The following is a 26,564-nucleotide window of genomic DNA, read 5'->3' on the forward strand; positions in this document are numbered from 1 at the left end:
AAAACACCTTTTTATAACCTGATCAATAATGTCAGTATATGTATATAAGACGATCCTGCACCACTAAACCTGAACTGAAAAAATAGATCCACTGCAGTATTTCGGCTAATAAGTCCCCGCCTTCTTTCGGATTGACACTTATTTTGACCAATCGTTTCACTGGGTGTTGTTGGGTAACACTTTCGATCAACCAATCAGGAAAGGGTTCATTGAAAGGAGACCTGCTACTGTGCCGTCTTTGTGTTGACATCTTCGGAGGATTGAGAGGTAATATTAACATATTTTTTTAATATGTAATGCTTACCTTTATTTCCCAAAACATGCTCCCTGATGTGGGGACGTCTGTCTCAAAAAATTAACCGGCAGCTGATCAGTAAAGACCCTCTTTCAACCGAAGCCGGCGCTTTCTTTTCCACTCGCACCTGCTGCTGTGCCACTGTTGTTGCTAGCTAGGTCTCATTGTTAGCTGCGTTAGCGAACGTAGCATGGTCTTGTGTGATACATTTGAAAGGGAATTCATTTTTAAACCTATATTTTCAATACAGCTTATGTTGCGATGCTATAAAAGGAATATTATTTTATATTAATACGTGCTAGATGCTAGTCGTTGTCTAGAACAAAGCTACAGTTAGCTAACGCAAGCTAACATTGATAGCCACGCTAGTCCGTTGCTAGCTTTGCAGTCAATTTGCTAGCTAACGGTGGTCCATTTGGTCTGGATGGCAATCGAGGATCTACTTAAGGTCGAGACACAATAAAGGTTTTAGAGTTACGGCTGTTCTTTCCAAATAAATTAATCAAGCACCAGGGTTCATTCGGGAACACGTTCAGCCTTCTCAGGTTCACTCGAGTCGGTATTTCCACTTGGCTAACTCGGCTAGCTAAGTCTGTAAATGAGCTTCACTATATTTGCCAACAGGTTTTTCAAAAATGTTTAGCTAAATCTCAGTTGCTATAATGTGAAAGGCCAACATTTTTTGTTCAGTTGGTCCTGATCGTAACCATATTTCTGGTTCTGTCTTCATTTCTTAGTGTTTGAATGGATATTACCAGGTGCACGGAGAAATGGGTAAAACAAGACAAGGTTACTCTAACCATGGAGCCCTCATTTCATAAACCATGACATTCATGCACAGTTACTTAAATCATCTAGTGATACAGATGTGATATTTGTGGGTGAAGCATCTCCCAAAGCCCGAAAGCACTTGGTGGTTGTTGCAGGTGCATTCACTGCCCCCAGCAGCAAAGTGACCAGTTGACAGAGGGGTTTAAAGTGAATGTTAGTGAATGAAGAAGTTAGTTTTGTTTAAAAAAAACACACAAGCAAGTGAGCAAACTAGTTATTTGACATGGCCTTGTAGGTTTTACATTTTAACTGTTGTAGGCAATAATTTTCTAACAAATTTGTGTGATATCCTTAATTGAGAATGCCGCTAAGGGCTATAACAAAGGGCACCAACATTTTATTTTGTTTGATTGGTTTCGTGTTTTGTTTTTCTGCGTACACAACCCACACTTCATCATTTTCATTGTTTCTTTCAGGAATATTTTGTATCTTCTTTCATTGGTTATACTATTTTGAAAATTCAAATTTCAACCATTTCACAAAAAAAGTTATTGTGTCTTGGGCTGTTGTATGTATTATTGTGATGGGTTTCATCTAATTTCCATACCCCCTTTTTGTTCAGGAGAGGCCTCCAACATCCTCCATGATGCTGTCTAGCAAGAAGTCAGATGCTGGCTCCTCTTCCTCCTCCTCTTCATCTTCTGCGGGAGCAGCAGGAGGTGATAGGGCCCCGGTTTCTGATGCGCAGACGGGTCCCTCAGCCTCAGCTGCAGGTCCAATGGATGCAAAAAAGAAAGAGAGGTCATCCCCTAGTGGGGAACCTGGGGGAGCCCCTATGCCCCACCAAGCAGGCCCTGGTGGGGTAGACCAAGACTCTGCAGAAGTTCGCAGAACGAGTCGTCGCAAGCGAGCAAAAGTAAACATTTTAGGGTTCTCCACCCTCCCTGTATGCTCAGGGAGGGGAGGATGCTGCCAAAAACATTGAGTGATGAATGTCACTTTATTTTATGACCATTTGTTTGATTTAAGAATCAATATGTGTCATCATTTAAAATTTACGTGTAATATTGTTCTGTATCTGTGATTCACAGACGGGTTCTCACTGGCCCACAGGAAATTCCAAACAAGACTAATTAACCCCCAGAAAGGGTTTGGCAGTTTCAAGTGATGTGGGAGCACACCAACAAATCTGCATTTGCGATGCTGGTTTTAATGATGCTTTTATTGTGCCTACCGTTGCAGGTGGAGTACCGCGAGATGGACGAAAGCCTGGCCAATCTGTCGGAAGACGAATATTACTCTGAGGAGGAGAGGAACGCCAAGGCAGAGAAAGAGAGGAAGCAGGTCATCCCACCACCACCTCCACCAGTAGAGGAAGAGAATGACAGTGAACCAGAGGAACCATCTGGTGAGTCTGAAACTTGATGCATTATATCAAAGCAGTCACATCATACTGATGTTTTTGTTTAGGAAATAAAGTTAAATTGCTCAGCATAATTAAAAACCCAAGCTTTACTTTATGCAAGATTGCATAGATCACAGTGTGATCATTTAACCTGTGTTCAGTTTCAATAAGAACTTATTGCACATAGTCTTAAATAGATCTTAATTGACTGTCAGTGCTGTTAGGAGAATAGTGATATGTAATTTTATTTCCTAGGTGTAGAAGGAGCAGCTTTCCAGAGCCGTCTTCCCCATGACCGTATGACATCACAGGAGGCCGCCTGCTTCCCTGACATCATCAGCGGTCCCCAGCAGACTCAGAAGGTCTTCCTCTACATCCGAAATCGTACGGTAAGTGCCGATGTAAACCCATTGCTTTGTGTTAAAAGCAGACTGTTGTTTCATAGTTTTAAACATTCTGTATCCTAATTCATATCAACCTCATCCAGCTCCAACTGTGGCTGGACAACCCGAAGATCCAGCTGACCTTTGAGACCACAGCACAGCAGCTTGAAGCTCCATACAACAGTAAGACAAAAGATCAAAAGATTTTGTAAAAAAAAATGTTTTTACATTTTAATCCTTTCTTGTTTTTTAAAGAAGACTGCAGTCATACAGGTTGAGACTTTATGTGCTTTTGTTCTCTTTTTAGGTGATGCTGTGCTGGTCCACAGGATACACAGCTACTTAGAAAGGCATGGTCTCATTAACTTTGGCATTTACAAGAGGGTCAAGCCATTGCCCAGTGAGTTCACTTCTTTCTTTGCTCTTGCAAAATAACAATTGCCGTTAACTAAATAGGAGAATAATAATACACAGTTGATGAATCTCTGCTTGTTGTTGCAGCCAAGAAGACCGGGAAGGTTATAGTCATCGGTGGAGGTGTGTCTGGCCTCGCTGCAGCCAGGCAGCTTCAGAGCTTTGGGATGGATGTTACAGTATTGGAGGCCAGGGTAGGTCACCAATAGAGTCTCTTATTAACCTGTTGTTTCAGGTGTACAATTTGCATAATATGGTATACATATTTTCTAGATTTTAAGAGTTTATTACAACCAATCAAGCGACCTAAACTCACCTTACTTTTTGTATTTTTATTTGTAAATAATTGCAATAATTTCACCATTGTACCGTAGGAAATGTTAACTTATTTGTTCCATGCAGGACCGTGTTGGAGGCAGAGTGGCCACATTTAGGAAGGGCAACTATGTTGCTGATCTGGGAGCCATGGTGGTGACAGGCCTGGGTAAGATACAGATCCAGTGTTTTTATATGAACAGTGAAGTCGGTCATAATGTCAGTCAGAGCATCTTGTAAACCTCTAGTGTTTAATCATGTGCTATTTGTGCAAGTGTTTACATATTCATTCTGCACTAATGTTAGATCAACGGATTTCATTAGCATATGAGATATTTTACAGTAACTAACATCTACCTGTAGAGGGTGGTGTTGTCCATGTTATGCCATGTCCTCAGCAACTCTGTGTGTGTGTACTTGTTCAGGAGGGAACCCCATGGCTGTCATCAGTAAGCAGGTCAACATGGAGTTGGCCAAGATCAAACAGAAGTGTCCACTGTATGAAGCCAATGGCCAGGCTGTGAGTATAATGAAATGTATTAATCAGTAAACTGAGTGGTCTCTTGTCCATAATCCTGCCATAGCCAAGCTTCTCAGACTATTCTAATATAAACGAGCAGAATCTTGAGACATGTTATGACTGAATAAATATTTACTATTTGCTTAATTTCCTGTTGATTATTATTTGCAACAATTCCAGGTTTTCTCATAAAACCAAGAAATTAATTGAAGGAAGGCTGGAGGCTAATGGCAGCATGGGCATGTATGTGCATAAACAATCTGCCTGCTTCAGTCATACTAACATTTTTAGCAATGCATGAGGTTAAATTCCCTTAGAAACAGCGGACCTCAAGAGTAACCCTCCATCAGGGCGTTAGGTATGTGCATGCCAATTACATTTTTGAAACCGGGACCTTGTGTTGTTGTACTTCCTTTAACAGAAGATGTTTATGGATGCACAAGAGTTCCCTCCTGGCACAGAAGTGCTCCGTGTCTTTGTTTATAGCTCAACTCTAAGCCTGTTGTTGTCCTGAGGCAGGGATCTGGCTCTCCACGAGCCACAAAAACACAATGAACGGCGGATTCATTTAACTGCTTACCCTTGCGTGTCATCAACAACAGCTCCCAGTTCCTCTCAGAATCGAGCAGACCAGAAAACAGATCTAGCCTAATGTAATTAGACTCGAAATAAACATTGTTTTTCCCTCTCATTTTTGTTCTGTCGGTCAAGTGGCAGCAACAGTAGTAGGATGTTTAGGTTCACGTTCAGGGCACTTCCACTGAAGTCGAGACGAGCCAGCAGGGCTCCTGAAGCATCCACATCATGTGTAACTGGTTTCCTCTTCCGCAGGAAAAGGCAAATTAAATGTACATGTTTTACTTTTGTGCAAACCTGTTTGAGGTGAAAGTTGTGTTTACTTAATATGTTCTCTCTCTCTCCCCCCCTCTCGTCTTCTCAATCCCTTCCATGTTCATCTTTTGGTGAACTTCTAAAGGGTGAAAGGTGCACAAGTGTATGTATTGGTTTATTTATTTAATACTTTCCTTAACGTATTTCTAAACCACCTTTTCAGCTTTTTGAATTCTACTTTGTGTAACTCACCATTCACCATCCATGTAGGAGATAAAGAGAGAGACAACTGCTCATGTTAACCTTCATCTTATAGAACAGGACACATTACAATCCAATCATCAACCATAACAACATCAAGAGTTTTTTTATTCTTAAGATGAAGGACAGTTGTGTAAAAGTTTGTTAATCTTACCATTTATAATACGTCTTGTGTCTTAAGCTTTAGTTGTGTCTGGCATGCTTTGCCTGTTTTCTATAGATTCCATCATCACTGTCAGTATTGTGACTGATGGTCCAGTATTTCTGTGTGTTTGTGTGTGTGTCCAGGTGCCAAAAGAAAAGGATGAGATGGTGGAGCAAGAGTTCAACAGATTGCTGGAGGCCACCTCCTACCTCAGCCACCAGCTGGACTTTAACTTCCTCAACAACAAACCTGTTTCTCTGGGACAGGCCCTGGAGGTGGTCATACAGTGAGTATGGTGTACATTACACAAGCTCACACATGGGCAGTAGTGACAGATGTGTCTTGCACATGTGTACTCAAAGAAGAGATGTATACAGATACAGTCTAATCCTAATCTTGTGTCTGTGTGTGCAGGCTGCAGGAGAAGCATGTGAAAGACGAGCAGATAGAACACTGGAAGAAGATTGTAAAGACTCAAGAAGAGCTGAGGGATCTTCTCAACAAGGTATGTTTTTTTGGAGGTGCAGCAGTAGGCCCGAAAAAATGTCATAATGCCATTGACTTGTTAGTGTCTGAAATCCCCACAGCCCACAAAATTTAACTCGAAAAATCTGGTAAAATTGAAATAATACATCTCAATTTCTATTTTGCCAGCGACAACAGTGAGATGGTAAATACAACTCTTTTGTCTGAAAGCTTAATTTGAAGCTAGAGCAAGCAGGCAATTTTCTTAGCATGGCATAAAGACCATAAGGAAGGGGGAAACTGCTGGCCTGGTCTACCAGCACCTTTTTAAGAGTCTCTAATTACAATGTTATATCTTATTAGTTACTGCACAACAGAAACAAGACTTCAGACTAGCTTTGTATTTCGCACACACACTATTGTTGTATCAGTGTGGATGAACAGCATCTAACTTTGTGAAAGAAAGCAAATAAGTGTATATCCTAAAATGATGAACAATTCCTCTAAATAACTTAACCTGCAATATAAAGGTCCACCAGTGCCTACACTGTTTGTGGTTATTGTGATGTATCTTAACATGCTTTGTATCTTTAAAATCTGTGCAAGCTGAGCTAAGCTAAAAGCTATGTAATTCACTTAACCATAAACATTGTTCAAAGTGTTCAAATTATCATAATTGTAAAAGGCTGTGTTAGTCATTACAACATAATGACTGGTAAACTTACCGAAACTGTTTTATAAAAGTCAACCTGCTTCTCTTCTCCTCTGGAACCACTTCGTAAGTAATGACTTTATCACATAAAAGTGCAAAAAGAACGAATGTTCTAGCTATTATGATTTTTATTTAAGATTTATTTAAACAGGGTTGAAGGGAAACCTTTGAACGCAGTAAAGAAATGTTTATTTTCCCTTTTTTTTTTTTTGTCATATAGGTAGAAAAACGAGTGACCGGAAATCATACAGTCAACATCAAAAAAGACAAAAACACTAGCTGTTACAATTTCAGGGTGATCTACAAACATTTAAGCAGGAAAGGCAGAGACGCAGTTGACTCTTAGTAAAGCACTAAAACCTGTTTGTTCTTCAGAGACCAATTAAACAACATAATCATTGTTCAATCTTAAAATTCTTCCTTTGAAGAAGCAATTCTTTACTAATTGCTTCCTCATTTCTTTCCTTTCATCCACCATCATCTCATGCCGGTCTCACTCTCCCTCTCCCTTTTTGTTGTACCTTTTTAGATGGTGAGCACTAAGGAGCGAGTGAAGGAGCTCCATCAGCAGTATAAAGAGGCCAGTGAGGTCAAACCACCCAGAGATATCACAGCTGAGTTCCTGGTGAAGAGCAAGCACCGTGACCTCACCGCACTGTGCAAAGTGAGCTCAAACACTGTTTCAGAAAAAGCAAAAAGAACTGTCATCACCAAAAAGCTGAAGAAGAAAGTTGCAGTAGAGCTCTTACATCTCCTTACACTTCCTACAGATATTTACAGGCTGCAAGCGGCTGTTATCTTGACTGGTTGTTATCCAGAAGAGATTCCAGTGTGACACTTTGATTACCTCCTCAGATCTCTTGGATCAAACAGAAATCAGGCTACTTCAGTCAAAGCAGTTAAAAGCTAACTGTTTCCAACTGTGTTTGTGGAGGTGTGTGTGTGTGTGTGTGTGTGTGTGTGTGTGTGTGTTAAATATAGTCTGTGTTTCCAGTGTTGGCTCCTAATTTAAACAATGTTGAAACAATATTATTATTATTGACAACAGCCAAAGCTCAAATAATATGTAACAGTATTATAAAGCGGCAGTAATAGCATGTAAAATGTGTATTTCCTGGACTACTGGGTCAGGGTGGATGCCTCACAGAATTTTTAACGTCGTGCTATCCAAGTAAACCAGACAGGCCTGTGTTTAAGTGGTTTAATGCCTCAGTAGGATGTATTATTAGAGCGAGTGCTGCTGTTTTATTTTTGGTCCAGATAAATCACCTCCACTACTGCTATGTGTGTACTTTAGAAGGAGGTTTCAGTTGGTTTAAACACAGCTGGTGTCTGAACTGGATTTGTCTGCTGCCCATCCGCCGTCTGAGAAACCACTTCAAGGCCTTGAATCACGGTCTGACTGTCTTTATGTCTGCGGATGTACACACACAGTTAAGCGAGACAGAATGAGCATTTAAGAGAGTGTGTGTGCGTGTGTGTTCATTACATGCATGACTACACCATATAACAAGATTTTAAAGCCTGTGAGCGGATGGCTGTGTCAGGATATTTTCCGGTTTTCTTTCCATTTTAGTATTTTCCCAGGTCAGCCTGCTAGCTTCAGGGCGTCATTAGGACGTTTGACTCAGTGTAGCTGTGTCCTGGGGCCTGGCATTGTAGGTGGTATTACCAGACTCTCAGCTGCTGTCAGAGTTGGTTCTATTGTGGTGAACTGATGAACAGGTTGAGTCAGCCCTCTCTGTCAAGACTGCTTGTCCTTTCTACATAACCTGAAAGAAACCCTCTGGGTGTGTACCTTGAACACACATGCACATGAAATGAAACACATGCTCAACTAAAGACATCACCATCTCCCTAATATGCCAAAAGTGTAACAAAACAATTATATGTCATTACTTTAAAGTTCATTAGTTTTTTTTCCCAGTAGATATATAATGGATGGATGAAATTAACATGTGTATGCATCTCCTTGCTGTCTTTATTCTTGTGTAGGAGTATGATGAGTTGGTGGAGATGCAGGTCAAGCTGGAGGAGAAGCTGCAGGAGCTGGAGGCCAATCCACCCAGGTAATTATCCTACTGAAGTTTCAGTACAGTCACCTCGACTGCTTCACCTTCTTCCTATTTAGTGTCACATTATCTAAACGGCTCGCTGTATGTAAACCAGTAGAGAACATTGAAGATTTTGTGGCCAGCTTGTCTCAGTGTTCACCCATGTTTTCTTAGAGTGCAAACATTCTTATGTTTAATGGTAAAATCACACTCTATTTTTATCACATTGTTATTTATTGTGAAACAATGGTCCAGTTAAAACATAATGTCATTTTTGGTCATACTTCCCATCATTAAAACTTGTATATTTGAGAAGCTAAGGCAAAAACATCCCAGGGTGTGGAATGCAGCCCTAACAATAAAAAAGCAGTACAGTTCTTGTTTACTTTAAAATAAGCAAAATAAAACATTCCTATAGAAACATCTCTAATATTTCACAGAGGTACTGTTTTGTACATCTCTGAGCTCCCAGCAAGCACGTATACCACTTGGGATGTTGAGGACAATTCAGTGGCACTCTAAAAACTAATTAGAACTTGAACCTGTTTACATACACATTAAGCAATTTCCGAAATGTCTGCAATATATTCGTGAACCAACATGGCCATTAAGCACTGCAGGAGCTATACAGGCCAAGATTGTGCTTAATGTCATTGCTTGTTGGAGCCCTGCAGTCCTTAGCAACAACTGTTTACTCGTGTATGTACTATGACAATCTGGTTATTTTTTTAGTTTTCACTTAAATGTGTTCAATTATGTATAATTACTTTGACATCAGTTGGGAGTTCAGCTTTTTCAGCTTGTGCATGAGTAAACCTGTCCCTCTGATGTGTGAATAGCTGTCAGTATACATCACCTCGTCTCTTCACTTCCCTTTCTTTCCCACAGTGATGTTTACCTGTCATCCAGGGATCGGCAGATCCTCGACTGGCACTTTGCCAACTTGGAGTTTGCCAACGCAACGCCTCTCTCCACCCTTTCTCTCAAGCATTGGGATCAGGTATATACATGTACCCACTTTAGAAAGTCATAACCGTGCAGTCCTCACAACAATCCCATGTGCGTAATAAGTTATTACTAGTTTACTATGAGATACTTCTGCTCAGTTCATTGTGCCTCTGGGATAACAGGTTATTCATATCTCCACAGGATGATGACTTTGAGTTCACTGGCAGCCACCTGACCGTAAGGAATGGTTACTCTTGTGTTCCTGTGGCCCTGGCTGAAGGCTTGGACATCAAACTAAACACAGCTGTGCGGCAGGTCCGATACACAGCCTCTGGTATGTGCACGGGACGTGTGTGTGAGGTCACAAGTTTGACTATGGATTTCATAATCATGGATTTAAAAATGTGCCGATCAGTAACTCGTCTGTTCATTCTCCAGGCTGTGAGGTGATAGCTGTCAACACTCGCTCCACGACCCAGACATTCATCTACAAGTGTGATGCTGTGCTGTGCACCCTGCCTCTGGGTGTGCTGAAGCAGCAGCCCCCCGCTGTGCAGTTTGTTCCCCCGCTGCCTGAGTGGAAGACGTCTGCCATACAGAGGATGGGCTTCGGTAACCTCAACAAGGTTGTACTTTTAATAAAGCACATTCTTCTGTCCTAGCCTTAACCAGTTCACCAAACCTGAACATGTTTGACATTAAAAGCTACCAATACACCTTTTTTTTAATACTTGAATTTAGATATCCGTCGATATCAAGTTGCTGTCATGCTTTTTTGTGTTTTAAGACAAACATATCTCCAAACTAAGAACATGTATTTAGTAGGATGTAGGATTTTGCTCCTTAGAGAGGAAAAAAATCATGAGTATTCAGAGTTTGTTTCTGTTCCTTGCAGGTTAATAAATCATTGTCCAAGTCAGCCGCATCCTGCATGAACATTTCCCTTTCCTCCTTCCTGTAGTTTTTCCCCAGATAGATCACGAATATGTATTTTTAATGAGCTCAGACGACAAGGGATTCCCTCTCTCATCTAAACTGCCCTGGTGATATTGTTTTATCCTGGTTTATATCAGGACTAAGATGTAGGATTGTGAGTGGGATCAAAGGCATAGCCAGGCCAATGATTTTGCTATGTATAGGACAGCAGTGGCAGTCAGATCCTGGTGGCGTGCGAATGAGAGATGCTTTTTCCCCTCTGTGTTAGTAATCCGATCAGAGTACACATTCTGCGTCACTCCTGACCCACCAGCCACCACTCTCTGTAGCTGAGCATCATCCGCAGCAGAGTAGTTTATCTCCTAATTCTACTGCAGCACAGAGAAGAATACTGCATTATTATGCAACCTGAGCTGCTACTAATGCTGAACCTCCAGCAGAGGGCGCTCTGCCATTCACACATTCACAGAAGTAAATGAGCTGAGCCTGCCTTGTACTTCACAGGCAATTGAGCTTTGGGTTAAAATAAGCACTTTGATTGTTGTGTGACTGTTTGTATTTTGTGCTCCTCCCTGTCTGAAGGTGGTGTTGTGCTTCGACCGCGTGTTCTGGGATCCCAGCGTCAACCTGTTCGGTCATGTCGGCTCCACCACAGCAAGTCGGGGCGAACTCTTCCTCTTCTGGAACCTCTATAAAGGTGACAAGATATCCCCTTTTACTTTCACACTGTTGTTGTAGATCAGGGATGTCCAAACTTTTTCCCTTGGAGAGCCAAAACTGAAACTTAATGGTGGGACACGGGCTAAAAAGCAGACATGTACTGTATTGTATTGTTATTTCTGGGCACAGATTATGAAGTATGTATCCTATTTATTTAAAGAGCATTTTCATCTCACAAAACATAAAACACAATTACAATTGATTTATTACATTTTTATTGTTTTCCCTACAAACATCTGGCAGACCAAATCAGACCTTATGCCCGCCCCCTTTGGGCAGCCCTGTTGTAGATAATTTGATGCAAAGTGATGTGGCACTGAAATATATTCACTGATCATTTGTGCCATTTGCTTCTCTAATCTCTGTAACAAATTTTGCCTTCTCTCTTCTCAGCCCCGATCCTACTCGCTCTGATGGCTGGTGAGGCTGCTGGCATCATGGAGAACATCAGCGATGACGTGATTGTCGGACGCTGCCTGGCCATTCTCAAAGGAATATTTGGAAGCAGCGCTGTTCCCCAGGTACACGACTCTCTCACTTAACTGATATTTTCAATACATGTTCATCTTGACATTTGCTTGTCCGTCTTTGGTCGTTGACCTTTCATTTGGAGCACAACCTCGGCTCCAAAAGCTGTGGGATGCTGTGTAAAATGTAAATGAATAAATTCAATTCAATTGCGTATATGTCTAAAAGGATTAGCAAATTGTCACATTTTGTTCCAATATTTTTTTAAATCGGCGTGTGCTGCTTTAACTGAAGTCCACACAATAACTTCTGTATTCTTTTCAAACATAATGTCCAAGTAATTTAACACAGCTGGAAGTTTTGTTTGCCTACAACTTCAATTTGTTGTTAACATAAAAAGTAGTGGACTGGTGGGTTATATTTTTAAGCTCCATCATTAGAAGTTTCTCTGGTTTTTCCACTACTTTAAGTGGAATGTCCAACGTTCCTGAGTCGACCCCCATAACCAAGCACAACTTTACACAGCGAGCACATGTGAAAGGCACTCATAAGCGGAGTCGTATCCAAACCACCCATCGTTATAAATCATTTGCTTATGGTTTCAAATGGGATAAAATCATATGCATGGAGGCCAGCGTTGAAGCTGTTTGCCATCCAGCTGTTTACAGGTCCCTCCAATGTCATCATGGAAACTCCTCAAAACTATGTGTTGTTGTTTGTTGTCATGGCAGCCAAAGGAAACTGTGGTCACACGTTGGCGTGCAGACCCCTGGGCACGGGGCTCCTACTCATACGTCGCAGCAGGCTCTTCGGGGAACGACTACGACCTCATGGCACAGCCCATCACACCTGGCCCTGCTATACCGGGAGCCTCACAGGTAAGCCCACAAACAGTTAGAACCCTGAGTGTTGAGTTGATATGTGTGTCTGTGTGTAAGTGTGTGAGAAAGCAAGGGAGAGAAGGCATCCCAACCCTGACCACAATATTTAACCAAACCAAAGCAGAGCAGTTTATTCCCCACTCAGATGTTCTTTTGGCTGTTTTGATGTTGGCATGCTGATTGATCTGAACAAGTCATATTTATGCGAGCTCTGGCAGTTTACTACCACACTTTTTCCCCCCCCCTCTCATCAATCCCCTATTTTCTTTTAATTCCTCCTCATGCTGGGACAATCCAACATCGAACTGAATGTGGTCTCTCTTTACAGCCCGTCCCTCGTCTCTTCTTCTCCGGGGAGCACACAATCAGGAATTACCCCGCTACGGTCCACGGTGCCCTGCTCAGCGGGCTCCGCGAGGCCGGACGCATTGCAGATCAGTTCCTGGGTGCCATGTACACGCTGCCCCGACAAGCCACTCCCACAGCTGCCAGCAACCCTCAGCAGGCCCAGCCCACCCCCAGCGTCTGAAATGGCCTCTCCCAGTTCCTGCCAACACTGGACTCTCACACCAACTACAGCATTTCTTGAGAAAATACGAAAGTTTACTCATAAGTTGTTGATATTTCTGTATGTGAAAGGTCGTGGAAGTCCCACACACAACTAAGCATCTTTGGCTTGACTCAAAAAATGATACTTTGAGGATTTATTTTGTGGCTTTACATACAATGTGAAATTCCTTAACTGGAATTTAATTTCAGGATGTTCGTGATAGTAAAACATGGAGACACGTGTATTCTACTACAAAGACTCGGTTAAGAATATGGAATAAATCCCAGTATTGTTACATACTAATGTAATAACTCTTCTACAACTTTATAAATATGTGATTTTCCAGTCTTAAAACCAGAAGAATTGCATTACGTTTGGTACTCATCCAGTGCTTTCAATTCCTCATGGAGCATGTTTTGCAAAAACCCACCATGTATTTATGTGCCCCTGTCTAAATACTAAATGCACACACAGCCTAGATAACAGATGACCAACGCAGTAGCACAGACTCGGTCCACTAAAACTGTCATCGCTCAGACATCGCTCTGGTGTCGTTCCAGAGGCCTCGTCTTGGTTGTCTTAAAACATTTGCTGTGTACTGTAGCTGTATGCCTCCTAAATTTACTTTCTACCATTTAGGTTGCAGAGTTTAGTGAAAATAGTTTGTATCAAAAGCTAATATGACAGATATGTTGAAAGAATTTTGAATGTTTTTGTTTCCATAGCAGTTTAAGTATTTTATTATGGTTGCCATCACATGCTTTTTTTTATATATTGTCAATTGTTTCGTTATTAAAAAAAAAAAGAATTGTACCTTTTTATCAGTGTGTTTCTTAACAGTTAAGACTGATTCCTAACACAGAACAAAGTGCTTCCTGTCCTGCTACCACCTACAGATGTGCAGTTTTCTTGTTGGACATGCATGTGCAGAACTAACATGGCTGCTACTGCACTGACCCTCCAGTGACCCTCCTTCATTGCAGGTCTGGCTGCTTCCCAGGCTCTGTGGTACCATGTGTGTGTGTGAGGGAGAGCTGAGGGTCCCTGGCAGCAGCTCCACATAGTGGGGGATCTGATGAATGAGGGGGGAGATTAAAATGGTCAACCATGAGCTATGAGCTTTTCTGCGGAGCTTGTATTTCAGGGCTCCGTGCCCCTCTGTTTCCATGCACTTTTGAGCGTCACAGGCCTTGTTTTCCCCCAGAGATGTGGTTATTATTATCGTGACCAAAGGAGATGTTTGATGTAACAACAGTAATTTGGGCTGGGGTTTTTGGACTGCGGCACTCGGGTATTTTCACCTTCCTGGTAAACCATAGAGCTCAGAGCAGTGTGTTACTGTTGACTGGTGAGGTTATTTTTCATAATAGCCTCAAGCCCACATCAACTGATTACTTGATAGAGAGGCAGAGACACAGAAAGTCAAATAGCTGGCTATAAAAATCCTTTGGATGAGAGACCACAGCACATGCCCCGGCACATCTCATGTGATTCATAGGTGTGGGGTGGAATGTACACTTACACGGGTACAAACACCTCCCACATGCTGTTATGTGTTTTGAACAGCATCCATAATAATCAAATGTGAGATGAATCCAGGAATTATAGTCACCAAAGATTCAGTCAACTCCTCTGAGGGTAATCCAAGTCTCCAGAAGCCTTTCCTTTCATTCAAGTATGACTTTTGGGTACTTCCTACAACACTACCAGCTACATGAGTGTGTTTTTTTTTTAGCTTGAAGCGTCATTGTACCTACAACCTTATGGTTATTGGCATTGCTGTGGACTTTCTAAATCATAAAAATCCCATATAACATGCTAGCTACACGTCAAGCTAGTATCTCTCCTGAATTTGTTCAACGCAACCGGCTCGACCTCGGTGACTCTTTGTTTGTATTCTCACAATCGATATCTCCCTCAGTTTTCACATCTGTCGTAGGCAGCGAAGCCTCTTTCTCGCCTCCCACTCCTCCATCTTCCTCCTCCTACACCCGCCTGGAGTGCAACTGAGTCATTCCCATGGTTGACTTCACAGCACTTATTCAGGTCAGGCACCAGCGCCGAGGCTCAGGAGTACCAGGGTCCAAACAGGCACCACTGTGTTAGGGTAGCACCTCCCTGCATCTGAACTTAGGACAGATTACACCACACAGGCAGGAGACAGTGTTAACCCCTGACTCTCAACCAATTTGGGTCATGACATCCCCACAAACCTACAGTGCTAAATGGTGATCTCTGACAAAGAGTGACAGCTTTTCTTGTTATTGTGCCGCTTGACTTGATTAAAATCTGAAAGAAGCCAAGCGACTACAAGCATTCGTGGTTCACGGTAGGCCTTCTTTACAGCGAACATTTGAACTCATCACAGTACCTCAGGATACTGAAACTGAAGCAGCAGACTGGAATTCAGACATAAAACTGTCGTGGATAGAAAATAACCAGGCAGATCGAGGTAAAATGTGTAAAAAGAAAAAAGTTTCACTAGAAAATCTCTCCTGAGAATCACTGAGGATGCCAGGTTGGTTGTTTTCATCACGTAGATTATCATTTAACCTACAGTTGCAGGAACTAAAGTGCTGGCTTTCACAAACTGAGGCGTAGCTGTTTAAGAGAACGTTGTGTGTGCTGACTTTGCATTCCACAACAGCTTGTGGTTTTTCCTCGTTGTACCTGACCAATTTGCCTCATTTGTCTGCCTGCTTATTTTGCATACCGTCAGCTACTGTACTCTCTGCTCTGCTCTAACCAGAGGCTTGGACGGACACACACACACACACACACACACACACACACACACGTGCACAGAGGGTGTACCGCTATGAAATCAAAACTTGCTGAGCTCGTTCAGCAAAAAGCACTAAAAGAGATTAACATACGTGGTGGAGTTTTACACGCCATCAGCAACATGCACACGCACACACTGACACAGGATCCAACATGGAGACGTGTTACAAACAGGTTGGTTTTTTATTTTTATTGGAATACATATGGTTTGCTGTACAGTTGGCAGCTTCAAGAGACCTACATGCAGAGTGCGCCAGCCACAGTAAGGTTAAAACATGCACAATGTATTAAGTCTAAAACAGGAAAGAAAAAAAAAAAAAAAAAGAAAGAAACAGCCTCCCCACTCAGTCCACCTGGCATTGCTGACACACTGAGAAGCAATAATAAATCATAAAAACCCTTTTGATCACACACATCCAACTGTGTTTGACACCTCTGTCTGTCAGTCTCCTTCTTCTGCACACAAAATGAACTCATAAACACTCAGTATTAAAAAAAAAACGTTGATTGTACAGGCCTGAAATTCTTATCTGTGAGATGAAATCCAGCTATATGTTGATTTTTAAAAAAAAAATTCCTATTAGATTATTTGTGTACGTTAATATATATATATATATATGTACACACGTGTTTCTGGGGCCTGCACGCTTCTTTCTTTGGCAGCACTTACAAACATACAGCACAGAAGATGCACAAACCCTGAATTTATGAGCGACGGAGAACAGAGCAGCTGAGAGGCCAGAGCACTGAGCAGTCCCCGATAAAAGCGGGAGGACACATGGCAAACCACTCAGCGCCGCAGACCTGCTCAGCTCTGACAAAACGCACATCGCTCTCATTCTTCAACGACTGTGACACAACCCTCTCTCTCTGAACGGTCTCGCTCTCTGATCCATGGTGTGCCGTCACGTCTCCAGGTGGTGAGAAAATGTCTCGCATTAACACAACAAACACAAAATACAGGAAGAAGTACTCTCCAGGAGTGTAATAATAACAACGAGGAAGATACATTATCTTGCAAAAAATATCATTCTTAAAATCAAGATGGACAAATACTTAATATATTTCAATAATAAGGCCCACTTTACAAAATTACAAGATTTTCCTTAAATAAAATCTATCCGATATAGCTTCCAAAATAAGACATCTTTTGTTTATCAAAGAAATAAAAACATACATAAGCAGAAAAACAAAACCAAAAAAAAAATGAAAACCCTCAAATTGATTATTTCCCCTTAATTTCAGTATTTTAGAGACAGGGTGTCCATCTAGGGGAAACATTGGCACTGTCTCTGTCTGTAAACTGGAAATACTGTGGAATGATTTTGGCACAACGTTAGAAGGCTGAGATGCAGGCGTAACAGGGTGCCATGCCTCAAAACAATACGTTCAAACACGATTCATCCACTGAGTGCACGCCAATTTCCTTTCCTTTAACTGGTGAGATGACTCTTAAATACTCTAATTTGGCTGGTGCAAAAACACATAACGTTACTGACTGTGGTGCATTCAGCAAACAGCTACTGAAACAGAGTTTAAGTACAATTCTGGGACATAAAAGAGGAACCAGGGGGCATTAGTCGTTTGAGGTCTTAAAGTTAAGTGCTGGTTAAGTGCAGATTACAGCCTATGCCGCCCAGTGACACCATGACCCAGGCTTCACAATGGAGGCCTTTGAGGACAAGGGCCCGCTCGCTGCCCAAGAGCCACCACTCCAATCTCCACTAAGTACATTCTAGTCTACTTTATAAAGAGGAAACAACAATGACTTGTAAATAACGGATGTTTATACATACACCAGCAGAGCTTAAGAGGATTTCTGTTAACTCTTTAGTTGGGATTTGAGCAGGAAAGCGGAAGCAGGCTCTTTTCTCTTTTTATTTAAAGGGACAGTTCACCCCAAATTCAAAAATACTAATTTTGCCTCATACATTTAGTGCTAATTATCCATCTAGATTGTTTTGGTGTGAGTTGCAGAGTGAAACATCTGCCTTCTTTCAAATATAATGGAACTAGATGGCACTTGGCTTGTGGTGCTCCAAGCGTAAAACGGACCTTGTTGTGAGCAGTTTCATGTAGGAACAATTTTCTTTTTCCCCCCATCATCGCCCAGAGTGAACCGTGCATCTACTCGTGGACGGGAGACAGTAGGGATGTAAACATCAACAGCATCTTAGTTAGCTAGCCTCTTTTCCATGAGTGGATGCATGCTTCCCTCTGCACGGTGATACGGAAAGAAAATAGTTCCTACATGAAACTGCCCACGACAAGGTCTGGGGATTATCTTCATTTACACGTTCAAGATTTCTGGAAAAATACATTTCTGTTGAGTTCTTCCAAATGTAAATTTTGGGTGTTTTGAGCACCACAAGCCGAGCGCCATCTTGTTCCATTATATTCAAGAGAAGGCGGACGTCTCTACGGCCGATGTCTCCAAAATTTGGCAAGTCACATCAAAACAATATAGATCTATTCTCTGCCATCTTCAGAGAGGAGAGGAACTGACAAAAACCATGAAACTGTTCCCTTATAGTGCCACAAAAGCCATAGAAGTCTCGACACCTGTGAAATCTTCACTTGAGTCCCAGATGACCAGTCAGTACGTTGCACCATGTCAACACCACACAGGCTTCCCCCACTGGAAGCATCAAATAAGACCTATATGACATGTGAGTAGTAGGCATGTAGCCCAAGATAGAAGCGTTAACTGGTCTGTTTCAATGGACGGTGTGGACGTACAGTCGGGTGTTAGTGTACTTTGGGGCCTTGTAAGGAAGGAAGGCAGCATGCACAGCAGAGGAAGCAGTTTCAACTTTGCCCTTAGCCCTGCTTTCTTTGAAGCCGGTCTCCAGGAGGGAAAGCCTCCAACGCGTCATAAAACCTACAGTTTCCGACAGCTGGGCTCTTCCCGGGACCCCCCAACTCAAATTCTCTCCTCAGGGTGAGAGAAAGCGAGAGAGACGAATGATAGAGGTTGAGGACAGGTGAAACTGCGGGATTGTCTGCGTGGTTGACTAATTTGTTGGGCGGAGGGAAACAGGTGACACATTCTCGGGGCGGTAAGGCAGGATAAAGGTTAAGGGGGGCCCTTGCATCATCAGTTGCTATAAACAGTAATCCTGACCTACAGTGATGTCATCCTCGAACTCTGACAAACACACGTGCACGTTCGTCATTCAGCACCTTCTTACTCGGGGATCTGCAGCCGCTTACAGCGCGCCAGTTCACATGTCGAGCTTTAAAACGAGAGCCCTCACTGACATATTAATAACAACACCCACACACACACCGATGGACGACCACACCACGTGTATCTCTGGCAGTGTGGGCGCAGGCAGAACTGGACATTCAATACCCGTTGTCTGTTTTGATTATCCCTAAAGTGGACATCGCTGCCAAGCTGCCCGTCTTCCTCTCTCCTGTATTTAGAAGCCCTGAGTCAAGACAGGATTAGATGCAGCCCTGACCTCTGACCTTCCAGCTACCCAGGGAGCTGCTCATCACTGTTTGGTGACAGGCCTCTGGCCTTCAAAAAACAACTCTCTGAACCAACAACACATATCACTGCTGTTTAGTACTCGGCTTCCCTCTAGGAAATGAGAATCCAAGGAAGATGCAGAGAAAGAGAGGAAGAAGGAGGGAGAGGGAGAGGAAAGGGGGAGGGAGGGACTTTTGACTTTTGTGAAATACTCAAAGGAAAATTGGAATCAGTTGAAAAGATGAGAACGAGGAAGAGATGGCAACAGAGAATGCACGGAAAGACTATATGATCATCAAGTCTTGGCGAGTGCGCTAAAAGCTCTAAACAGTTTGTCTGGTCTGTTTTTGCCCAATCACAAAGCCAGCAGCTGCCCCGAAGAGGCCACATGGCAATCCTTTCTGAGGCTGCGCTGCACCCGGCGACTCTGACAGACAAATCCAAGGGACATAGCTTTTTGGGCGGTGCGGTCTGTATTCTTAAAAGGGTGCTTTGAAGTTGGGCTAGTTTTTTCTCAGGGAACCTTGTTTTGACATCCCTCAGGGAGGAGTTCCCTCGGAGAACCTCTTCTTACGCTTCAACCAAAAATACTTTTACGACACAACAATCCTCCGAACATAAAAATATATAAAGTTAAAAAAAGAACCTCTCAATTAGTATCGCATGTCACTCATGTGCACAGTCTGAATTTGCTGGGACAATCTACCTCTTTTACTGCATCTCAAGGCACAGATGAACCTATTGTAGATGTGTCTAAGAAACGGTGAAAGTCATGTAAATGAACATTTGTGTAACGGTGAACAAACATTTGAGTTTGGATTTATCACCACACAGTCATCACCTCTGATCCGACTCATAGTTACAGACATTGCATGGAGGTGGGGGGGCAGTTTATTGATTGCATATAATCTCCTGCTTGCATAAACAGTAAAGTGACAAAGCAGCGACACTCGGGGCTCCTGCCTGACCTTTGCACATTAAAAGAACCTGTACATACTATATGGAGACTCATAAATATTACAGCTAGATGGCGGCTGGTAAGAATGCAGGAGGACTGAGACATGTACATCCCCAGCAGGGTCTGACTCAACACAGCATTGAAATCCATAACAGCAGAAGAACCAAGATGGACACCGGGCTTTAACAGTTCTTCGACAGATCCCGTGTGTCCCAAGTTGTCACAGTTATGACAAAGAATGCAGTCGTGTTGCATCGAGCCATCAAGCAATTGGTCATTCTCGGCCGCATTCAAGAGCAACATTCAGATAATTTTGCTGTGGGATCAAAGTTTACATCGCCTGTCGAGCTGCAGTGAATCTTAAGCGTCAGATTTTTACATCCAGCAGGAGCCTGTTGAACGACTCAAACATTACAGAAAAGGTTTGAGGTTTTTGTCATAGATATGCACCATTCACCTAAACAAAAAAAAAAACACCTTATTGTATTACTGGCCACTACTGAGATCAGTTTCTATGGCACCCCCATTGCCGCAGTGGCCACCGCCAATGAGAGATTGCTCCGACATACCAACCACAAATTGATATTTTTTATGTAACAAAATAATACACCTCTATAGAAAAAAGAAACAGAGATAAGCTGGGACGATTCGCACGGCGAACCCAGTCAGGCTGGACTGTCAGTTCCTTGTGGTGAGAAGTCTATGACTGGCTGGCATGTACACAGTATTTACAGCAGCACTGAAAATATGTCCGGTTTGCTGGTAATCCAAAGTCCAATGTCCATGTTAAAACAGAAACTCCATTTCACTATGGCTCTCTCAAAATACATGAATGAGGACAACTGCAACAGCTGTAAAACAAAAGCACCATGGAAATTGTAGCATGGTTTGAGGTTATAAACACTGCCCTCCACAACCCCCCTTAATTACTCTTTTTTTTTCTACATGTGCATTGCATTTCATTGCGTGCAAACTACGATTTTCTGTCTTGATATGGTTGAGCAGAAAGGAAAAGGATAATGCAGAACAGGAAGCAAATTACAAAGAATCAAAATAAGTGGTGAAAATGGCAAAAAAGCATAAATACCGTCCCGGTCTAGCAGAAGTAATGTGTGTGTGCATGTGTTCTCCTTAAATGCAGCAAACCAGCAATCCTTTATAAGCATGCTGAGTCACAATCGTTCAAGTGCTCTTCAGTTATTACTTAGAAACATGCAAATGTTTGCTCAACTTGGAAGAGCCCAAATTATATCCAGTTTGAGGCTGCATGCCAGGAAAGTGGTGACACGGGTTAAAAATAAACCAAAAGTTTAAAATGAACATGTGTTTTCTTGTTGTTTGCGCATGTTTGCATGGTTTTGCGTTCATATGTGGGAGGAAAAATCAGAAATAAAAGCACATATGGCCGTCAAAGCAAACATGAGTGGATATCATGGTACGAGTCAGCAAAGATGGCAATTTGCTTCCTGTTTTTGGTCACATTTAAGGTAAAGATCCTTTAGTTTGTGAAGAATTCTGCATGACGATCCAGCCCTGTGAGATGAAGATGCATCCTAAACATCGTACTGCTGTTGACTGAAGATAGAAGCATTGAAGAGCGACATATTCAGCTCCATTGAGGTCGCTGTAATGGTCCTCTGAGAAAGGCATTCTCAAACGTTTGAGTCTCTTTAAACCCTCTCTGGCACGCAGGAAAATCTCCAGCCGTCCCCAGCATGCCAGCCTCTCCCTTGTCAAGTTTCGGGATTACACTATAATACATCCAACACAAGAAGCGGAAGAGGATACATGGGCTGGTGAGGCGACCTCCAAACACACTGTACAGGCACTGTCTTTTTCATTTATGCCTCTTTTGGGACAGAGAAAGTTCCGGATAGGAAGAGCCATTCACATCTCAGCGTACACTCAGGGTCAGAGTAAGGATGTCTGTGGTTTGTTGTTCTATATGGCTGCAACGGCTATTTTTCTTTTCTTTGCTTGTTAAAGAAGCTGTAGATGTTGACTTTTGGAGATGGTGTAGCCACTAGTTGATGGGAGACTGATGTTTGGCCCTCCTCGTGCCATTGAGAGATTAATGGAGTGCTGTTAAAGAAAAATGAAGAGAAAGATCTTTCTTAATCCTTCATACTTAAACACAACTATTTGTCTCTTTTAGAAACATGACCATGGTCCATAATTTCCTAATTATTTTCTAGACAGTCTGCCAGAAAGAACAAGGTAATTTGGTCCCAATTATGGGGAAATAGATGTCCAATTGATACACTTCCAATTAAAATTATTACCATGCATTTCAAGCAAAACTCTGAGTCTTTCAGTCGGTTAAAAGTCGGTCAGCTGAACATGAGAAAATGTGGAATTAGTTTGTATACGAGTCAACAAGTATGTAGAATAAACTTCAAGTATCTTCCTGAAAACTGCTGAAGAAGCAGCAGAAGTAAACTGTCTCGTACACCTCATGTAATTGACAGGAAGTGACGAGATGTTATAGATTGTGTATCAAATTCACATATCTTATTTGTTGCTGATGCTATTTTTTGTTTTATTTTGTCTTTTTACCCTGAATAATATTTATCTGTTTTATTTTAACTAGACTTACTTACTTCATCTTTCCATGTTTAACACAGAGCGCTGTCACTGTAATGTATACATTGCCTGCTCTTAAAAAACCCAATAAACAGACTAAAAAAATAATGAATGAGTATTTATTCAGGTTTAAATGGAGCCTCTCATTAAAGAAATTTCCAATAATTAGTGCTAAATTACATAGTCCTTTCCAGCATACTGATGGAAAATATTCAGGAATTAAAGACAATGGACTTTTCCAGTTACAGTACAGTTCACCTGAATCTTTGCCTTGCTCATAGACAACTCAGCAGAGTGGATGCAAACTATTACATACAGCGAATATGAGGCTAAACCCTGTCCCTGTGCTGTTTAATGTGCTACAGTAGTCTAGGGTCAGTTTAAAACTGCAGATGTGGTTTGAAACCCTCCTAAGAGATGTGACACCATTGCAGCAGGGTTAATTAACATCAGCTCCCTTTAATTAACGAGCTTCAGGAGTCGTAGGAATAGAAAAGATCCTGCCCTCTCCTACCTGTCCTTTTGCTGCTCAGACCCAGCTGGTCTAATGATGTTCAGACTGACGGCTCCACAGTCTGCTCCCCGCTCCACTCCTCGCCTCGGCTCTGGACCCCGACCCTTGACCCCGACTGGACCACGGATCCCCTCTGGAGGAGGCCCCTGCTGTCTTGGACGCCCGCTCATAAGCGCTCCCCAGGACGTGTGAGTCGCTGGGGGGTAGCTGCCGCCTCCAGGAGGCCGGGCTGTGGGTCGGGTTCGGACTGGGCTCTGCGCTATCAGCAGGCTGGAAGGTTCAAAAATGAGATAAAGAAAGATTATTGTTCCTGGTCTGATTTGGCATTGGCTTTGTTAGAAACACAAACATTACAATAGAGGTTGGTTCATTCAGTCCCGTACTCTGTTGTATAGGAGTGCTGGGCACTTTGTTTGGACTCTATGTGGGCACTAAATACATGCTGTTTATGTTAACTGGTGTGTGACAAGGAAGTCTGCCATGTGGACTTCTGCCAGAGGAAAAATCCCCAACCAAAAACCCCAAACATACCCCAAGCTGAGAGATTTATAATTTGGTGGGCTGACTAGAAAACAAACCCCAAGTTACTAGTCTGTGGTGGCTACAACGGCACGTCCCCTCTCATAACCTCAGTAACCCTGCATCAAGAAAGCGAGAGTTAGATGACGATGCAGTTCCTAAAGCACACAGAAACAGCACCCCGCTCCTGTAATTTCAGCTTTAAAAAAGCACCATAATTAGTGACATTTGGTGGGTTGGAGTTGGCTTCTGATGCAGTTTTAGAATGCATTCTCGCTAATTGGCTTTAATGGAGCCCTGCTGGACTGCCTTTTCTCGGTCTCCTGGGGTAACAGACAGGAAATCAGTCACCAGAGATCCCTGCCAAGTAGGCGTAGTCAGTGTGGTCACTTCCTGCTCCCGTCACCGAGGGGAGGAAACGGCAGAGTGGCATATTCTCCTTCTATGGTAAGCCACTGCTGCAAGACCGGGGGCTTTCACAAGGTTTCCATGTATTGCACTCTCAGTGTTCCTCCTACACTCAACAGGAGGCTAGATTGTTCAACACATTCGTGACAACAAAGATTTGGCAGGTTTCAATTAAAAACTTCAAAGAAAAAGCTTGAAAATGACAATGCCTGCGATGTTCTACTGCTTTTAAAAGATGTGTGGCTTCAGTAGAAGGAAAATTAGTAACTTCTATGAGTGTGCCAACCGAGAGCTTTTTTTCCCCCCCATGTGGCTGAAAGTTAATTTAAGAAAATATTTGGGCAAGAGGAACGTCAGCCTGTAATAAATGGCGTTAAGTAAGTTGATGTGCCACAGCAGAGAAAGAAATCTACTGGGAACAGCAAGTGCTGCTGCCATCACAGACCTGCTCCTGCAGATCACATCAGAACGCCTTCAGCTTGGAAAACCCACTTTTATAGGCTGTTATAATCAGAAACGCTAAATCATGTCTGACAGCACAGCATGATGATTTGACATAATAAAAAAAGAAAAGGTGGGACGAAGAAAAGCAGTGCTGTTAGGTATATATCTCGCACCAACTTTTATATGTGAAATGAGCCGGGTAGTCATGTTCTCTGACATTTAGAGGAATAGTCTGACATTTTGCCATACAGAAACGGAAAATGGTATCAATCTTCCCATCTAACTTTCGGCAAGAACGTAAATAACCATGTTTTCCAAAAATGTCAAACTATTCCATAAAGGTAAGGTTGGCAATGTATTTTAAAAGACTTTTTTTATTAGATGTGTTGAAATTCTCTTTACATCCCGACAGCAATAAATAAATATAATGCTCTGACAAAAACACATGGTTATATATTGCTAAAGCTATTAGTGAGCTACTGGCACGAGAAAGGCAGAGAAAGTGCGGCCAAAATTTCTGACAGCTAACATGCTAGCTTGACAGTGTTGAGCCACGCTACTTTTTTACATTTATTCTGATACTTTAAATTGTTTTAACATGTAAATGAGTCATGAGGTAACTATGGCTGGATACGGTTGGCAATGACAACAATATGTTGCAACATTACTGACTACAATCCTTCATTTAGCTCACACTCTGGAGTTTTATGAGGAAAAAAAGGGCTCTCTGTTTAAGAATTATCAATAAAGTTTCCAAGAGTTACTTTGAAAACCAAACAAACATTGTGGGAAGACTCGGCTCTCCAAAACAGACTGAAGCCCAGCAGATTTAAGAAATAACACACGTAGCGTGTCAGAGCTTCTGCAGAACAAATTATACCCCTGCTTTAAATTTGTCTGCCCTTGGTCTCTCGCCCAATTTTAAGGAACGGTGCTGTCTTGCCAATCCAAACTCTTAAATCACCTCTCAAGCAAGACAATGCTCTTAACACTCCAGGTGAAATGTGTGTTTCATTTGCCCAGATGATGATCCGTTTATTGGTTGTGATTTATAAAAGCCAATTTTTTTTATTGCATTTCACGGGTCGCTCATATCGTGCCTGTTTTCTGATGTTGTACTACTGAAAACATCCCACAGACTGTTATTCCACAGGGCTTCTGCTCTGCGGGTCACATCAGGCGAACAGTGAATAGTACAGAGGCTCTGATCCCACACTTTACCTTGCTGCCGCTGGTTTTTGACTCAACAAAGGATGTTTTGGTATCTCGCTCACCGGCCATATCGGCCCTGTTGTCCTCAGCCAAACATAAGTTCACGGCTCATTCATGTACCGTCTGAGGTTTCCTACTGATACAGCGGGGAGGAATTACTACAGAGCTGTTCTGTTCTGGGCTCTGAAGTGTGGAGTGAGTCCTACAGAAAGACAGCACTCCCCATTTTCACACTTACCTGATATGTTCGTTTAAGACTTGGCCTTCAAGTGTTTTTTGGATCAAGTCCTTTATGCTCTTCATGTTCTGCTCTACATGTCTATTATCAAAGCTATCAAAGTCTACAGCTATGAGGCTGTACTCAGGCAAAACGGTGCTTTGAGTTAAATGTCATCAGCTAATGCAAACACGATCACAATGACAATGCTTACACACTGATGCAGGTAAGTGTAGCTGAGGTTGATGGGAATATCATTAGTTTTGCAAGTATTTGTAGGCTCGTCTAGTAGACTTAAAAATCACAAGAAAAATCCAAGGCGCTCTCTTATGATCGAATAAAATTCCCTTATTGTCACGGCATGGTCATGTTA

The 26,564-nt window shown here is 42.3% G+C and overlaps 2 protein-coding genes across 4 annotated transcripts in view; one reads left to right on the forward strand and one right to left on the reverse strand.

Moving 5' to 3' along the window:
• Positions 1 to 197: 197 nt before the first annotated feature.
• On the forward strand, positions 198 to 13,887 carry kdm1a (lysine (K)-specific demethylase 1a). 3 transcript variants are annotated; one of them, XM_073484082.1, is made up of 22 exons: positions 230 to 267; positions 1,033 to 1,069; positions 1,689 to 1,982; positions 2,306 to 2,474; positions 2,727 to 2,860; positions 2,959 to 3,037; positions 3,162 to 3,254; positions 3,356 to 3,462; positions 3,671 to 3,752; positions 4,009 to 4,103; positions 5,080 to 5,097; positions 5,484 to 5,626; positions 5,755 to 5,845; positions 7,047 to 7,181; positions 8,513 to 8,586; positions 9,460 to 9,571; positions 9,721 to 9,853; positions 9,958 to 10,145; positions 11,038 to 11,152; positions 11,569 to 11,696; positions 12,375 to 12,521; positions 12,853 to 13,887. In XM_073484082.1, exons 2-22 carry the CDS (start codon positions 1,040 to 1,042, stop codon positions 13,051 to 13,053), a joined length of 2,568 nt encoding a protein of 855 aa, XP_073340183.1. In that variant the 5' UTR covers positions 230 to 267; positions 1,033 to 1,039; the 3' UTR covers positions 13,054 to 13,887. The 3 variants fall into 3 exon arrangements, with proteins under 3 accessions (XP_073340184.1, XP_073340185.1, XP_073340183.1); XM_073484083.1 differs by lacking the exon at positions 1,033 to 1,069 and having other exon boundaries at positions 198 to 267; XM_073484084.1 differs by lacking the exon at positions 1,033 to 1,069 and having other exon boundaries at positions 198 to 267; positions 2,309 to 2,474.
• A 4,058-nt stretch (positions 13,888 to 17,945) lies between these two features.
• luzp1 (leucine zipper protein 1) overlaps positions 17,946 to 26,564 on the reverse strand; it is a 49,242-nt gene continuing 40,623 nt past the window's right edge. Inside the window, exons 7-8 of the mRNA XM_073482726.1 lie at positions 23,392 to 23,661; positions 17,946 to 22,376 (exon numbers count right to left, since the gene is read on the reverse strand). Coding sequence (XP_073338827.1) covers positions 23,422 to 23,661 — 240 coding nt within the window. The 3' untranslated portion in view covers positions 17,946 to 22,376; positions 23,392 to 23,421. The remainder of the gene's footprint in view (positions 22,377 to 23,391; positions 23,662 to 26,564) is intronic.

The sequence above is a fragment of the Pagrus major genome, chromosome 16 (genome assembly GCF_040436345.1).
Source record: "Pagrus major chromosome 16, Pma_NU_1.0".
NCBI classification, from domain to species: Eukaryota; Metazoa; Chordata; class Actinopteri; order Spariformes; family Sparidae; genus Pagrus; species Pagrus major.